The 18,957-nt window shown below is 39.7% G+C and overlaps 1 protein-coding gene across 1 annotated transcript in view; it reads right to left on the reverse strand.

The window, feature by feature from the left end:
- The window catches only part of oc90.L (otoconin 90 L homeolog), a 59,868-nt gene that overhangs the window by 26,122 nt on the left and 14,789 nt on the right, over window positions 1-18,957 (reverse strand). The window contains exons 2-5 of the mRNA XM_041565673.1: window positions 12,784-12,858; window positions 12,247-12,303; window positions 3,056-3,230; window positions 698-810 (exon numbers count right to left, since the gene is read on the reverse strand). Of these exons, the coding sequence (XP_041421607.1) occupies window positions 698-810; window positions 3,056-3,230; window positions 12,247-12,303; window positions 12,784-12,858 (420 nt within the window). The remainder of the gene's footprint in view (window positions 1-697; window positions 811-3,055; window positions 3,231-12,246; window positions 12,304-12,783; window positions 12,859-18,957) is intronic.

The raw sequence follows: 18,957 nt of genomic DNA on the forward strand, positions 1-18,957 counted from the left end.
CTAGCTAAAGTTGGCTGAAAATTCATCTTGTTAGGTAAGGAAATGCTTGTGATGTTGCTCTGTACAGAAACTAACACGAGTGAGAAGAGAAGAGTCGTTCTGTGGTCAGTTCTAAGCAGGGAAACATCACAAGACATTCATTTTCTCACTAAATTCATTTTCAGCTGTGGGCAGTCAACTGAAATGACCAGCAGATGGTTCTGTTTTAAATTAATGATATCAGCAATTTGAAAAACTGCTAATATTTTGAAAACATGAAAAAAAAATTACATTCATGTGTTGTTGATGGTATATATTTCCTTTATTGCATAATGGAGAGTTTCTTAAAATACATTTTCGTTTTAATATACAAAAATCTGTATTTGGATGGAGTTCCCCTTTAATAAACAGCAATGACGAGTGTCCCAGTAATCTTTAAACTCCGTTAGACATAAACTCTCTGGAATATGCCTGTGTGGCAGAGGATAAGGTAAGAGAGCAGAACGCGTTTCATGCCTTCTACAGAAACGGAGACTGATTGTTGCTTGTAAATAATCAAATGTAATTAAGGGCTTAATCTCTTTTCTGCATCAGAGCACAAGGCTTTCTACTGAGTCTCCTCGATGTTCCCCAAGTGAAGGAATTATAAATACTCGGAGGATTCTCGGTGATGGAGTTGCATGAAAATGAGTGTCTATGACATACAACACCGACGTACCGCAGGTGAGATTCTTGGAGAGGCAGCTGACATCGGCGGAAATTTTGGCCGGGTCCCAGACGCAGTCTATGTCCGTGGCTTCTTCGTAACATTGGCGGTGTTGGTAACAGCAACTGCCAGGGGAGAGACGTTTCAGGGATAAATAGGGGGAAACACTGATAACATAAGTATTAGAAATATTTACCTATATGAGCTCTGTACTATAAGGTTTGTGCAACTGTTGGAAGTATTAGCCCCTTATGTAATAAAAGGAATTAAGTTTGCCCAAGTGCAGCAACCTATAGCAACCAATGTTTGCTTTTAAACAGGTTAAATGCTACCTGCTGATTGGCTGCTACAGTTTTATTTAACCAGATCAATCAGGTGTAGGTAAAAGACTCTCTTTTTGTCCTCACTGTGTCAGGTTCCTCAACAGAGCATAGGAGCCGCCACTTCTCCTTGTCTTCATAAATCAATTTAATTTAACCCCCTTAGATTTACTGTATCCACTGGAATAACTATAGACAGCATTGGACTGAACCATCCGCAAAGTTCCCTCCGGGCCTCGGCCCGAGCTGCAACCCCCCCTCCCCGCCCACCTCCCGCCTGTATCTTATCCATTCAAGGGCCACAGTTGGGGTCATGGAGGGAGGTTGGGTGTAATGGCATTCCATGGAGCAGATATCGGCCAATGGGGCGCACCGGGTTTACCCCCGTGTCCCTCAGGCCCAGTCCAACCATGACTATAGAGAAAGAAGACCCCATAGGGGATCTTGAGTGGCAGGGGTCCTGAACCATGGGTCTACTGTATAGAAATCCCCCCATCCCAGACATTCTCCCTGAAAATTAATGCAGCCACAAGTAAGGGAGGGGGGGGGTTAGTTATTGCTGTCCACTCTGTCCCTCTACGAATTTTTTTTTTTGCGGGGGGCCTGGCACCATGAAGTTACACCACTGACCTCATCTGTACATTGCACTGGCCCTACAGGGGAACATGGACTTATTACTGGATCCAAACTATAGTATGTAAAAGAGAAATCCACTGCAGAACAGTTAGTGGGTCATTGAATCTACAGAGACTTCTCCCACTGCAGTGCCTACTTGTGTTAGAGCTTTAGTTAATCGGAGGTTCCCAAATTGTTGGGATGGTCGCCATCTTAGTGCCTGACACTGTGCATGAGGGACCCAGACTGAATGGCAGTTAGGGGGAGATTAGGGGTGAATAGTTGTTTGCTCTGCTTTATACTCCTGGAAGCCCAACCAGAAGTCCAGTTACTGTGAAATTCGGGGCCTCCTCCTATTTTCTTTGCTAAGTATTCATGGATGGACGGTGGGACTGTTACGACTGATATTTGAATATATCTTGTTATGAGCTAAGAGGGTCTTTTATCATATGTTGAACCCACAAATTGGAGCTTAAACCCCCAAACATCCAAAGTCTACTGATCTTTGCGACAACTTTGCATATCTCTAACATTCCCTAGAAAAAATTAAGGAATATATTTTTCCTCAATTTGTTCAGATCAAGTCTAATTGCACCCCAATCTGTCTCATTCTAGACCCTCTCATGTCCCACCATATAATCATACAACAAGGCCCATTGGGAGGGACACTATTGCTGCAACATTCTTATTATGGAAGATTGGCTCATGTCTTGACTAACCAGCATTAAACTGACCCCCCCCCCCCCAGTTGGACTCTCCCTGCACCTCTTAGGACTTTAGGGCCATGATGCACTGGGCATTTTCACTGCTGCCAATAATTAGGGGAGACCAAATGCTGCAAATCCACATAATAAACTTTCCAAAGAAAAATGCAGGACATGCTCAGAGAAAGGTAATATGTGTATTTACTCAATTTTCAGTAAATACGAAAAATAAGTAGAAGGTGGACTGCAAAACCAATATATTAAAAGTACAATTTATTATATAATCACAAGAACACTGGCCGGCCAGGAAACACAGTGAATAAATTATGAATAAATATTTTCAGTAAATGTCGCCTCTAGTTACCGTTACAACCTATAGTAAGTGACAGAGACAGGTGCTGTAAGGGTTAAAATACGCCGGCTGAGAAATGTTACATAAGGAAAATATGTAAAAAAGGAATAATTTGCAATTGTGACATCCCTTTAATGTGATGTTAATATATAATGAAAGAAGCCATTGCTGAATCGTGAGATTAGCAGGCGGCTGTGTCCCTAATGCAAATGATACACAAGCTGGTGTATGTATAAACATCAATGTATTTGTCACTGGCTGATAATTCCCAACATGAAAGGCTAAATAAATAGGAAACTGTTGTGTCTACACAACCTAAACGCCCCCTTCATATCAGTGTGACACAAGGAAAGAAAAGTCATTATCATCTAACACCTACCTGTCCGTTTCATCAATGGGCTGCCCTTCCATCTCGTATCTGCAGGTGCAGCCGTAATCCTCAAGGTCTTTGGGACACAAGCCCGTCACACATTTTAATTTGCTCACAAAATTAAGCAAAGCTGGGAAATTGGTAAAGATGACCTGTAGCCAAGTAAACTGGGATCCAAGGCAATCTGTATGCAAAATACACATGTATTTATATTTGAAAGGGGAACCAAACTGCCCTGTTTTTGATGTTCTCTTCTCTTAAGTTTCTCTTATTGAATTTAAATGGTGTCCTGTGGTTGGAAGCCATGTGACTGCCCAAGAAATATTTTACTAAAAGAAGAGAAAATGCCACTAAAATGAAATTAATATATATATATATATATATATATATATATATATATATATATATATATATATATATATATATATATATATCGTTTATGGTCTCGTATATACTACATTGACACTTCCAACTTAATCCAAAGTAATTTTCTTCTCTGTCTCCTTGTACCTGTTTCTTATATAGATATGAAACACTAAGGGGATATATTTATCAAAGAGTGAAGTTAATAGTGAAGTTCCGCCACTAGAGTGAAATTCCACCACTCTGAATTAATTTCTATGGGATTTTTATAGGCGTATTTATCAAAGGGTGAACGTTCACTTTCACCCATTGATAAATACGCCTTTCAAAATCCCATAGAAATAAATTGAGAGCTGCGGAATTTCACTCTAGTGGCGGAACGTCACTCTTTGATAAATTTACCCCCATATAACTAGTGCTTCTTAAACGACGAGGTCAACTTCAGTTGTGGGGTTACTAGCAGTTCTGGGATGGCTCAGGGCTCCTTGTTACCTTTATACGAATCTTCACCTGAGATTATATACCAGAGTCCATAATATTGTATTTACTGTTTTTGAGATAAAACAAACTGCAATATTGTTTTTCCTAGGCAGTAAAGTATGAGGGTATAGCTCCCTTACAGCATTCCTCTCTCTATATTTATGTTAAACTGCAAAGGTAGATTTTAATGAAGGCTGGAAAAGCTAAGCTTCCCCAACCAACACCAATGAGTTTCCTACAATGAACAGGATGGAAGTTTGCTATGAAGTTGGCACTGTATTTATTCTGTTATGTGTTCTGGGGTATTAAACATGTAATTGGCACTGTATTTAAAGTACCAGGTTTTGTTGGGTATTAAAACATGGAATTAGCACTGCATTTATTCTTTCATGTGTTCTGGGGTATTAAACATGGAATTGGCACTGTATTTATTCTGTCATGTGTTCTGGGGTTATTTTACATGGAATTGGTACTGTATTTATTCTGTTATGTGTTCTGGGGTATTATACATGTAATTGGCACTGCAATATGGTTTTCCTAGGCAGTAAAGTATGTGGGTATACAGGGGCGATTCTGGCTATAATGCCGCCTGAGGCAGCCTTCTTTTGCCGCCCCACCCCTCCCCACGGCACTAACCTTTATAGCGCCGGAGAGGGCAGGGGCGGTCCGCGACGCTTAGTGCAGAGAGCGCAATAGCGCTCTCTGCACTAGAAGAGCCGAATTTCCGGTTTGAAAACCGGAAATTCGGCTCTTAGTTACCAGGAGCGGCATTTTTGCCGCCCCTGGCAACCAGGGGGGCGCTGCCGCCTGAGGCGAGTGTCTCAACTCGCCTCATTGGTGGAGCGCCCCTGTGGGTATAGCTCCCTTACAGCATTCCTCTCTCTATATTTATGTTCAACTGCAAAGGTAGATTTTAATGAAGGCTGGAAAAGCTAAGCTTCCCCAACCAACACCAATGAGTTTCCTACAATGAACAGGATGGAAGTTTGCTATGAAGTTGGCACTGTATTTATTCTGTTATGTGTTCTGGGGTTATTTTACATGTAATTGGCACTGTATTTATTCTGTTATGTATTCTGGGGTATTATACATGGAATTGGCACAGTATTTATTCTGTTATGTGTTACATAGTTACATAGTTACATAGTTACATAGTTACATAGTTAAATTGGGTTGAAAAAAGACAAAGTCCATCAAGTTCAACCCCTCCAAATGAAAACCCATCATCCATACACACACCCCTCCCTACTTTTAATTAAAATTCTATATACCCATACCTATACTAACTATAGAGTTTAGTATCACAATAGCCTTGGATATTATGTCTGTCCAAAAAATCATCCAAGCCATTCTTAAAGGCATTAACTGAATCAGCATCACAACATCACCCGGCAGTGCATTCCACAACCTCACTGTCCTGACTGTGAAGAACCCCCTACGTTGCTTCAAATGAAAGTTCTTTTCTTCTAGTCTAAAGGGGTGGCCTCTGGTACGGTGATCCTCTTTATGGGTAAAAAGGTCCCCTGCTATTTGTCTATAATGTCCTCTAATGTACTTGTAAAGTGTAATCATGTCCCCTCGCAAGCGCCTTTTTTCCAGAGAAAACAACCCCAACCTTGACAGTCTACCCTCATAATTTAACTCTTCCCTCCCTCTAACCAATTTAGTTGCACTTAGACTCTGCACTCTCTCCAGCTCATTTATATCCCTCTTAAGGACTGGAGTCCAAAACTGAACTGCATACTCCAGATGAGGCCTCACCAAGGACCTATAAAGAGGCATAATTATGTTTTCATCCCTTGAGTTAATGCCCTTTTTTATGCAAGACAGAACTTTATTTGCTTTAGTAGTCACAGAATGACACTGCCCAGAATTAGACAACGTGTTATCTACAAAGACCCCTAGATCCTTTTCATTTAAGGAAACTCCCAACACACTGCCATTTAGTGTATAACTTGCATTTATATTATTTTTGCCAAAGTGCATAACCTTGCATTTATCAACGTTGAACCTCATTTTCCAGTTTGCTGCCCAGTTTTCCAGTTTAGACAGATCACTTTGCAAAGTGGCAGCATCCTGCATGGAACCTATAGTTCTGCACAATTTAGTATCATCTGCAAAAATAGAAACAGTACTTTCAATGCCCACCTCCAGGTCATTAATAAACAAGTTGAAAAGCAAGGGACCTAGTACAGAGCCCTGCGGTACTCCACTAACAACACTGGTCCAATTAGAAAATGTTCCATTTACCACCACTCTTTGTAGTCTATCTTTTAGCCAGTTCTCTATCCAGGTACAAATACTATGTTCCAGGCCAACATTCCTTAATTTAACCAGTAACCTTTTGTGTGGCACTGTATCAAATGCTTTAGCAAAGTCTAAGTAAATCACATCCACTGCCATCCCAGAATCGAGGTCTCTACTTACATTCTCGTAAAAAGAAATTAAGTTAGTCTGGCAAGATCTATTACGCATAAAACCATGCTGGCACAAACTCATAGTATTATGATTTGCTATGAAGTCCAGTATCTTATCCTTTATTAACCCTTCGAAAAGCTTTCCTAATACTGACGTCAGACTAACTGGCCTATAGTTTTGAGGCTGAGAACGGGATCCTTTTTTGAATAGAGGCACCACATTAGCAATTCGCCAGTCTCTCGGCACAATGCCAGATCTCAATGAATCCTGAAAAATTAAGTAAAGAGGTTTGGCAATCACAGAGCTAAGCTCGCTAATTACCCTGGGATGAATACCATCTGGCCCTGGACCTTTGTTAATCTTAACATGTTCAAGTCTCTTTTGAATTTCTTCATGTGTGAACCATGCATCATTAGTTGTATTACTAGAATTGGGAGTGTTAAGAAGGAAACCTTCACTTACTGGTTCTTCATTTGTGTAGACAGATGAAAAATACGAGTTCAGAATCTGCGCTTTTATTTTGTTTTCATCAACCAGCTGACCCCCCTCTGATACTAAAGGTCCCACCCCTTCCTGCTTCATTTTTTTACTATTGACATATTTAAAAAATAATTTTGGATTTTTTTTACTGCTTGCTGCAATATCCTTTTCTATAGCAATTTTAGCTTGCCTTATAGCTTCTTTGCATGATTTATTGGCCTCCTTGTACCTTATAAATGATTCGGCTGTACCAGCTAACTTGAAAGCCTTAAAAGCAGGTCTTTTCTTACCCACCTCAACACCAACGCTTCTATTGAACCAAAAAGGTTTTGCTTTGCAACGACGTTCCTTGCTTACAAGTGGAATATACTGACAAGTATATTTATTAAGCAGCATTTTAAAGACTTCCCATTTTTGTTCTGTGTTTAACCCTGTGAAAAGCATTTCCCACTTAATATGTTGCAGAGATGCCCTTATACTGTCAAAGTTTGCACGTCTGAAATTTAGTGTTTTAGTTACTCCCTTATAGAATTGCTTCTGCAACAGAATCTCAAAGGAGACCATGTTATGATCACTATTCCCTAAATGCCCCTCACCCACACAAATGTTAGAGATGAGTTCAGTATTGTTAGTTATTACAAGGTCCAAAAGAGAGTTATTCCTAGTAGGTTCTTGAACGAGCTGGAATAAAAAGTTGTCATTCAGCATATTTACAAACCTACTAGCTTTTTCTGTCTTAGCAACCCCATTACCCCAGTCAATGTCTGGATAATTGAAGTCACCCATAGCAACAACTTGACCCAGCTGTGAAGCCGCTTGTATCTGCAAGAGTAGCTGGGCTTCATACTCGACACTTATACGAGGTGGTTTATAGCATACACCAATGATAATTCTTTTTGATACCTTTTGCCCAGTCGAAATCTCTACCCAGAGTGATTCTACACCCTCACCAGTGCCAGCTATTTTTATTTCTTTAGCGCATGGCTTTAATTCAGGCTTTACATACAAACACACTCCTCCACCCTTTTTAATCCCTCTATCCCTCCTAAAAAGGGTGTAACCATTTAAATTCACAATCCAGTCACATGTTTCATCCCACCAGGTCTCAGTGATACCAATTATATCATAATTTTTAGAGCATGCAATTAATTCTAGGTCTCCCATTTTACCTGACAAACTCCGTGCATTTGCCAGCATACAGCGGAGGTTATTACTTTTACTTTTGAAATGTGCATTACTTGGTAAAGAATTATACGTTAAGTTAGTATTATTCTGTTTTCCTTGTAACAGAGGGACCTCCTTAGCTGGTAAACTGTATGCCCCCCTCACTCCTCCCCCATGACCCCTTACTAACCCCACTGCCCCGTCTACACTAGCTTCCCCATAATCCTTTCTCTCACCCACCCCCCCTTGCCTAGTTTAAACACTCCTCCAACCTCTTAGCCATTCTTTCCCCTAGCACCGCGGACCCCCTTCCATTGAGGTGCAAACCGTCACGGCTGTATAAGTTGTACCCCAACGAAAAGTCAGCCCAGTGCTCTATGAACCCAAACCCTTCCTTCCTGCACCAAGACTTGAGCCACGCATTAAGCTCCCTAATCTCCCGCTGTTTTCCTAAACTTGCACGTGGCACAGGCAAAATTTCAGAAAAGATTACATTGGAAGACCTTTCCTTGATCTTAGAGCCTAGATCCCTGAAATCATTCTTTAAGGTCTTCCATCTACCATTTATTTTGTCATTAGTACCGATATGCACTAAGACAGCTGGGTCGTGCCCAGCCCCACCCAATAATTTGTCTATCCGATCAACCACATGCCGAACCCTGGCACCAGGTAGACAGCAAACTGTTCGGTTGTAGCGATCCGGACGACAAATTACCCTATCCACTTTCCTAATAATTGAGTCCCCTACAACCACAATCTGCTTAGGCCTGACTCTACTCTCCCCCCCACCACTACTAGAGAAACTGGTCTCCCGGCTGTTAGAGAGATCAGCCCCATCTAGAATTGCCAATCCAGAGTTCATACTCCCATCATCTTCACACAATCTGGCAAATTTGTTGCGATGTATAATCTCCGGATCAGCCTCCATTTTCCTTTTGCCCACCTTAGATTTTCTAACTGTCACCCAGCTAGCTGCCTCAACATCCTGCTGCTGTTCTGTTCCCCCCAAACTATCTGACCCCGCTAGGTCCTGCTCAGTGAGCAAAAGACTCCTTTCAAGATTGTCAATCGACCGCAGTGTTGCAATTTGTTGCTCTAGTGCTCTAACTTGAGCCTCCAAAGTGGCAATTTGCTCACATCCACCACAGAGGTAAGCATTTTGGATCTCTTGTTCCAAATCTGCATACATATGACAGACTGTGCACTGAGTCAGACCTTCAATCTTGCTAGCACTCATTATCCCAGTTACAGATCAAAACAGGAAAAAATATAAATAAATATATAAAATAAAAATGAGGGTTTAGAACAAAACTTTTGACCTAGTTTGAACCTCCTTTAGTCCGGTGTTTGTAACTCCACTTACAGAACCCCCACTTAACGAGCAAACACTTAAGAGAAGCTAACACTAGAGCAAGCTCCACTGGAGTCCCAGGGGTTCTATTTATACAGTCTGTTCAGGTGCAACTAATCAAACCCCACCCCCTCAAACGGAGGGAAAACTGCAAAGTAAAGCAGGTTGTGACAAACTTGCTGTAAGCACACTAGCACACCAAACTTTGCTGTTTAGCACCCAAGACAGAAAAAAAAAAACCTTTTAAAAAAAAAATTAAACCACAGTAGTTAAATATAAACCTTAATATAAAAAAGCAGTTAAGAAATACTTATCCTTTTCAGATGATTTGTTTGCTTTAAGTTGCTTTAAACCTGTCAGCAGCCTGATTCAAACAGGAATTGACACTGTATTTATTCTGTCATGTGTTCTGGGGTTATTTTACTTGTAATTGGCACTATATTTATTCTGTTATGTATTCTGGGGTATTAAACATGGAATTAGCACTGTATTTATTCTGTTATGTGCAGTAACATAACTTGGTGGGGGCGGGCTGTGCAGACAGGCCCGCCCCCACCCTCGTCCCCACGATTTTCCTCTGCCGCTGCAGCCGACTCCAGCCGGCTGCAGAGCGCACGATTTTCCGCTGGGGCCCTGCGGGGGTGCGGACCCTGGCCCATTTGCACCCCCTGCTCCCCCGGTAGTTACGCCCCTGGTTATGTGTTCTGGGATTATTATACATGAAATTGGCACTATATTTATTCTGTTATGTTTTCTGGGGTTATTATACATGAAATTGTCACAGCATTTATGCTGCCGTGTGTTCTGGGGTTAGTATTCATGAAACTGGCACTGTGTTTATACTACAGTGTGTTCTTCGGTATTACACATGGAGTTGGTCCTGAGATGCTATGAAAGAATCCATGTACAAAATGTCACTATTTCCAAACCCCAAAATTACCCCTTCCATATGGGAAGCTACATTATTTCTTTCAGTATGGTGGCAGTCTATGGAATATATAGATACTCGGAAAGGTGCAAGGGGATTCTGGGAGTTGTAATGCAAAACAACTGGAGGGCTACAGGTTGACCATCCCTATGTTCTATAATCCCTACCCTCTCGATGGGGCCCTGACATCGCTGCATAGCCATAAACTCAGGCCCTGCCATTCCCTTTCTCTGCTTTGTACTAATATTGCTCAACATTAATCACCTCTATTGATATGAAAATGAAAGAGATTTGGCTTTTATGATGCAACTTGCATCCCATGGTATATTAGGCAGATATTACTTTATTGCTCTTTAACCAAACGGAAAATCATATTATTATTAATAGCGCGAGTCGCTAATCTCCGAGGTACTCTCTATTGTTTCATTCCATTGGGCAGAACATTTGTTTGTCAGGATCTCATCCTCACTGTAAGGCAATTAGAAATATACAATATCGGATCTAATTAACTGTTAGTTCAAGGTCACCTTGGAGGGAAACAAATGTATCCTATATTTCATTATCCTGTGGCCTTTTTTCAGCCTATTGGAGTTATGGTTGATGGCATGGAATGCAGAATAGACACAATATAATTTTGCTAAGAAGTACAGGCTCATTATGGAGTGCCATTCATAATAAAAGTAGGGTAATGTCATAGAGCTTTAGAGAAGGCCTGATCATATTCCAACATTCTTTGGTATTATTATGAAGTATAGCGCACTTACTTATTAACTCTGCTTATTAATGGTTACCCCAAGTTCCCTGAGCCCTTATTTAACAAGTAAAAATTCCGCACTGCAGTGCCACCCCAATTCTAGTGCAATCAAACCCATATCTTCTTATTTCCTTATTCAAGTGCTTCTCCCATATCTGCAGTTATTAACATGTATTTATATAGCGCCAACATATTGCGTAGCACTGTACATCATTGTACAGTTGCACATCATCCACTGTCACTGCACTAGTTATTCATGGAGGCCAGGTATCACCCAGATATTGGCATCATAGGGCCAGGGAATGTGAATTGGCCCATTTACTGTGTTTATTGGTAACACTTTAATTACCATGGTGTTGTTTCTCAAAGTCTCTATGTCTGTGCTAAGAAACAAAATGATCAGCACTTTACGTGGTTGTCCAAGTCTTTTGATGAAGAAATGGGCAAGACCTTGTGGGAGATAAGGTTTAACTCAACGTTAGATGTGGAGACTTATTCTCTCTTATTATATTGTATCTTGACCTACTTTGGGCTTGACCTCCAGTCCTGCCATCTAGTGAGTGGGTTAACATACTTAGTTACCTCCTATGGCACCTTGAATTGACTCTGTGTCCTTAACTGGACACCAGCACATTTGTGGGGGTGTTTTGCTCCTATGAATTGACATACTGCACCATATTTTCATTTTTAACCCTATATGTCTGTGGTTTAGTGGAGTCTTTCTAGCAAAACCCAAACTACATCCTTGATAATAGGGTTATTTTTCTTTGACACTGGACACAAGTGTAAGAGTACTAAATTGGCATAAGAACACCCATTAATGCTTGTTTTAAAAGCACTTTTGTGTGGGGTCTGGCTGTTGATTAGAAATCTGGTGCTAGGTGCAGAATGCCTTGCCAGTGTCTGAATGAAGCTACGGGTGGGAGGGGGTGCCTACATATCTCCCCCAATCTAACCCTCATGTATAGAGTACGGCTATTGCTGGATGCAAATATTAATGTGCAGAATGAAGGTGTCTGGCCTCTGTAGGATTATCTGGAGGAACCAACATGTCTATAAAACCTCCACCCAAGACAATGCAAGTAAGCAGGTAGGTGCCAGCCTATTAAATCTAAGCAGAGAGGTAAATATAAGGGACCCACCATATAGGGTTGGCCTTGGACATGGCAGCTTAGTAATTATCATATCATAAAGATGTTTGCTCAATACCTTATAGTCATAAGAAACTCAACTGGAGTAATCGTTTATATGTGGGCACTTACCCAGGAATGCCGTCACACTTTCTATGTTTTTAAAGACTCCATTGAATGTGAAGTTGTCTGAAACAGAGGAGAGAAGCCATAGAATATTGTTAGTAAACATGAGCAGGAATTATATATTTAAATGGCAACATCATTTTCTTGTGATTTTTCCATTCATGTTTGAGAGTGGGAGGGGTTTATTATGCTTTCTAACTAAGGGGGTCCCTGATCATAGCCCAGCATGGGGCTCCCCAATATCTTGTACCTTTGCTGAAAAGACACAGATTCAGTCAAAGGGAATAACTTTATCTCTGTGGAGTTCTGGGGAAACAATTGCATTATCCAGTATTATTAGGTTCATTAGCAGGATAATTAGTGGAGATACAGGCTGGAATCCTTATACTTAGGGGCCAAAAGTTAAAAAAGTTAATTAAAGTAACAACAGCCAAATGGCTCCATCCAGCCCTGTTGGAAGCCAATGACTGAATACGCCCATCAATTCTCAAGTCAGTTTTCTAGATCATATATAATCAAAATGTAACAATAACCAGCACTTACTCAGTTCCCCAAGGGGTATTTCCGCAAAGTCAGGTAATACTGGGGATCCACCGGATTCCTGAGCATTTATGGTCTCTACAACGCAATCATATGTGTTATTAGGCATAACATTTATATGTAACATTGGCTTGTGGTGGAACTAACACTCCTTTAGAAGCCTAAGCCTTTCAGGGGTAGTACAAACCTCTAGTAGGAGAAATTAACAAATGTCTCAGAAAGTCATTCACAGTTACACAAATCAGTTTTGTGTCCAGGTGTTGGGTTTGTGTGATATACAGTAAGGTAAACTGTGGGGAATAGGCTTGCGGCCCTGTCTGAAGTAAAAAAACTAAAGTTGCAAAAATCAAGAACGTCCAACTAGTAGTCCTTCAGCTATATAATGTAGATTCATACTTCCCAACTTGATCCACCACTCATTTAGGAATTTTATTAGGCTCTTCAGCAGTTGATGGAGTAGCATTGGTGGTTGATGTGTTTTTTGCTACAAATAACCCTTCAGCTACTACTGAACCCAGCACCCCCTAATAGTCGACAGTCAGCTGGTTGCATAGAAGCAGCAGCTACATCTACTGTATTTAACAATAGCTACTCAATATAATATCTCTGGGTAACAATGTTCTTCCACCTCTGGAATATTGGAGGCCTCAGGCAAATGCCCTCTCTGCTCATTATAAATATAAAATATATATTACACTATATATAGCTGACACTTGTCCATAATACCGTATGTATAACAGCCAATATTTATATCCAGGTAAATGGGAAATGTTTTCATTGAGCAGCAACCAATAACAACAATAACATTATTACTCTCATTATCAGCATCAGAGAAAGTAAAAGCCAAATGCTGATTGGTTACGGCACTGGGGCACTTTGTAGATGTTCTTCATATGTATTGGGAGCTGTTTCAAGGAGACCTGTTGGAAGTAGACTGGGCACTCTTTACAATGCTAGTATATACAACCAAGGAACAAAGTATTTCCATTGGAAGTTCAGTGATTATGTGATGCCCTGAGATATTCTACAATATGTTTTGTTATAACTGTAAGCAGCCAGTGGGTTGGATAATGGCCAGTCCCATCATCCAGCACCATGGACAGCAGAACTGTCCTCTCCATCTCATTTTAGTTTTCTCCAGGGCAGTCTCTCACAAGTCAATGTGATCCTTTCAGCACCAAGAACATTGCCGTGATGTCTCCCCAAATGCAGAGTTTGTAATAATTCGAATGCTAAATTCCACAGGATGTGCATCTGCTTTACTAGTGTAGGGTATGGCCATAAATAAACTATAATTTTATTATTATCATGTATTTATAGAGCGCCAGCATTTTACACTGCAATGTCCATCCATCTCTTCTTATTAATGTTATTTATCCATCAACACGCAACATGAACATGCTTTCTTACTGCTAATTATTATTATTATCATATATATATGTTCCTGAAGACGGCTCCAGCGGTCGAGCCAAAACGTTGATTAATAAAAGTTTTTCTATTTTCGTATAAAGACCTGTTGGTGTGGTTTTTCTCTTTTGCTTATTACTATTGATACATGTAACCAGCACACAGGCATTGCTTTTTGGTTGTCCGTGTGCACTGTGTCCAAATTTGCTATATATATATAAATATATATATATATATAAGGGATCTTTCGGTAATTGGAGACTCCATAAATTAAGTCTACATAAAAAAAATCATTTAAACTTGAATTCAACCCAAAAGGATTATTTTGCTTCCAAAAAAGATCAATGATATTTTAGTTGGTATCAAGTACAAGCTACTGTCTTCTTATTGCCAGGAAAAATGGAAATTATGTTTAAAAATTTTGATTATTTGATTAAAATGGAGTCTACAAGAGACGACCTTCACATAACTCGGAACAATTGGCATCATGTAAAGCTTTTAGTGCACCCCTATGCTTCTAGATATAGAATGATCTGTAGTTACAAATCCCACAATTCATTGCTATCCACCCTAATCCAAGGGCTCAGAAGAATCAGAAGACAATGTGACATTTAAATGGATATCTCTTGATTTTTCAGCCAAGGACACATTGGGCATGATGAGAAACAAAACATTTTCAAAAATGTTGAGGGCACAAATATCTCTTCACTCTTACTATGTTCAGCATTTAGGATTGGGAAATGAAGTCATTTGCCTTAGGTGCCCATCATCACATGGGCTTCTTAGAAGGGAAAATACTGATAAAAGCACAAAGGGCATGTTATATATGGTGGATGTGAGCAGCCATTATTGTTCACAGGTTGGACACATTTGAATAACACACATTTTGCCCCTTAGACTGGGGCCCCAGCCTACCAACATTGACAGCTGCTTGATAAACAATGTGCATATCTAACTTTGAGTATGATGTAGAGTAGAGAGTAGTAAGTCTAGATCAAAAATAATTTGACATGGAGCATATCTAGGGATTCATTAAATGTATCTATTATACATCACTGTTATCTTAAATAGTAATAATGGAGTTGTGTTATTTGCAAGCTCTGATCATTCATTCTCTACCTATTTCTTTTCACACAACTGATCCCGTGTTCTATGGTGGGGTCTCCATCCTTTTTTACCCATGAGTGGCTTTCTGATGGAAAAGGAATTGGGGAGCAACACAAGCATGAAAATGTTCCTGGGGTGCCAAATAAGGGTTGTGATTGGCTAATTGGTAGTCCCTACGTGGACTGGTAGCCTACAGGAGACTCTGTTTGGCAGTACTGATGCAACCAAGCCTGGAATTCAAAAATAATCATCTGCTTTGAGGCCACTGGGAGCAACATCCAAGGGGTCGGTGAGCAACATGTTGCCCTCGAGCCACTGGTTGGGGATCACTGATGTACAGCTTTTGCTGATGCATTCTCCATAGATTTCAGTTAAACAACACCCTTAGTGTTCACACATAGATTGTGCTTCACTCTTGCCTATGAAGAAGGCCAATGGAACAGGAGCAGAAGCAAAGTGTGTATAAAATGATTGTAGAATTGGCTACATTTAATCTCAACGAGGCAATAACTGCACCAGTGCAACAAGCAAACAAACAAACTTGATTCAAATGAAGAGGAGCCATACTTGCACAGCACTGGAAACAAAGTAAAAGCATTTTAAGGCAAAACAAAGGACCACTGGAAAGTATAGACCAGAAAATGCCCATGGACGTGACTATCAGGGTGGCCATCCTATTGGTTCTCAGTAACAAGAGATTACTGTAATTCTGTGTTTCACACAAAGTGGCACTTGTCTCTTCCCTGATAGCTGAACAATCTGCCTGTATATGTTACTGTCGTATACTTTTTCAATATGGCCACACGTAGAACAAGAGATCACGTGTTCCCTTGATAATGGGCTTTGATCCGAAATATGTTGTGTAACCACATCCCAGAATAAAATGTGCTGCAGTCCTTCTTCTCTATCTATTGCAATTTGTGTATCGATTTTGCCTCAGCACAGACAACTAACATAGAAGTAAGGCATTTGTTTTTTTACGTTTTTTTATACAAACTCACCAAAAAAAGTTTCTTTTTGGAATTGCAACAGTCTTCTTTGGTACCATAACACCAGAGTCTACGAGCCCTTACACACACACACACCATCTCACAATCATACAGCAGTACAATAAATAGTATTCTTTTATCTCTTCATCTTTTTAATTTGCCAAAATTTGCTTTTTTCTTTTTACCTGCAATACCGTTTCTCCTCCTCCTCAGAAATGTATACATCTTAATGATGCCTCAGTCCCAACACACTCTTTAAAGGGGAACTATCATGAAAATGAAATTTAATATAAGCTTCATCATACTGAAATAAGAAAAAAATACAATAAATTAAATATTCTGCATTGTTTTTGAAATAATCAAGTTTATGTTCACTATTCCTCTCTCAGCATCTGTTTCTCTTCATTCTCTCTTCATGCAGCAGTTGGGTGTCAGATATTCATTGACAGTTGGGGGCAGATTTATCAAGGGTCAAAAAAAAAAATCAAGGGTTATCAAGGGTTTATCTAAGTGAATTAGAGGGAATTTTCGAAGTAAAAAAAATTCTATATTCAAAGAAATGTTTTGGATACTTTGACCATCGAATAAGATACTATGACTTCGAATTTACTTCGACTTCGATTCAAGGTAAAAATCGTTTGACTATTCGACTTCAATACTTCGCCAACTTAAACCTGTGGAATTGCTGTTTAGCCTATGGGGGACCTCATGTGTGTTTTGCTAAGTAGAAGGATTTTTTGGGAAAATCGTTCGAATCGTTTGATTCGAAATACGATCGGAGTACGATCCTACTACGATCGGAATATTATCGTACGATGTATAAAATCCGGAGGATTCTATTCGATGGTCGAATTTCAAACTTTTTTCTACTATGAAATTCCCTTCCTAGCAGATGAATTAGAGCTCACTCAAATAACTGATTCCAGTACAAACAAAATCCAACAAAATAACTGCCTTTTGCACAAATCCTGCATGTAGAGAGACATGATGTCTGGTGAGTTTAATAGAGTGACCTCTAATACATCTTCTAGGCAAAAGGAGCCCCCCTATAAGATATATTGGATCTAACTGTCAATGAATATCTGACACCCAACTGCTGAATGAAGAGAGAATGAAGAGAAACAGATGCTGAGAGAGGAATAGTGAAGATAAACTTCATTATTTCAGAAACAGTACAGAATTTTTAAAAGGATTGTATTTAGAAAGTTTCTTATTTCAGTGTGCTGAAGCTTATATTAAATTTTCATTTTCATGATAGTTCCCCTTTAAGATGAGAAAATATATATCCCTAAACTCTCCATTTGCTGCAGTGACCATACTTTCAGCAGACTAGAGATTATTTTCTTAAGGCAAATTAAAGGGGGAGCGGGAGAAAGATTCTTATCTAATGGCAGCCTTTGCTTCAATGAAGTCTGGCTGAAAGAGAGAATGAGATGTTCCAGCAGACAAAAAAAAAATAGGAATCATGTCAAAAAGAGAAAGAAAAAAACAAGAAAGGAGGTTTGTCTTCTGATGGTTCCTATGTCTCGTTTACAAAGAGTTGTGTCACTGTTTGTGCCCCCATGAGATTTTCTTGTTAGTTCTGCTATAAACTCACAAACTGGGAATATTGGCAAACCCCAGTATACTTGTATGTATCCAAATGGGCCAGTTCTATCACCCATACTAATTAGGGGGCCCATTTACTTAGCTCGAGTGAAGGAATAGAACAAAAAAAAACTTCGAATTTCGATTTTTTTTTGGCTACTTCGACCATCGAATGGGCTACTTCGACCTTCGACTACGACTTTGACTTTGAATCGAACGGTTCAAACTAAAAATCGTTCGACCATTCGATAGTCGAAGCACTGTCTCTTTAAAAAAAACTTTGACCCCCTAGTTCGCCACCTAAAACCTACCGAAGTCAATGTTAGCCTATGGGGAAGGTCCCCATAGGCTTTGCAATCTTTTTTGGGTTGAAAAATCGTTCGATCGATGGATTAAAATCCTTCGAATCGATCGAACGAATTGCGGTAAATCCTTCGACTTCGATATTCGAAGTCGAAGGATTTAACTTCGACAGTCGAATGTCGAGGGTTAATTAACCCTCAATATTCGACCAGAAGTAAATTTGCCCCCAGGTGTTTTAAAATACTAGTGCCGAAGACTTTAAATTGTGTAAGGAATAAACAGTATTATACAATCTGTGACTACGTTCAAATCGTTTAATTTAAAGTCGAGATACAGAAAGAAACTTTTAAAGGGGAAGTTAATTCTAGACTGAACTGTTGGCGTGATGTTAGACACTGCCAGTCTTACAATTTTGTTTTTTAGAGTTTTCGGTTCTGCCTTTATATAACCCTACACAATGCAGATGTACAAAGAGACTAGATTGTTATTGCCATTATAGGATATATGATGATTAAACTCTAGATTATCCAGATACAGGTATGGGACCTGTTATCCAGAATGGGGTTTGCTGGATAACGGATCTTTCCGTAATTTCGATCTTCATACCTTAAGTCTACTAGAAAATCATATAAACATTAAATAAACCCAATAGGCTGGTTTTGCTTCCAATAAGGATTAATTCAACTGCTCCTAAAAATAAGAGATAAAGCTTGTGGGTGATGATAACTAACCCAGCATAAATCTATGTTAATGTGTCTTTAGTGTTTATACCTTTTTTATTCAG

The sequence above is a fragment of the Xenopus laevis genome, chromosome 6L, assembly GCF_017654675.1.
Source record: "Xenopus laevis strain J_2021 chromosome 6L, Xenopus_laevis_v10.1, whole genome shotgun sequence".
NCBI lineage: Eukaryota > Metazoa > Chordata > Amphibia > Anura > Pipidae > Xenopus > Xenopus laevis.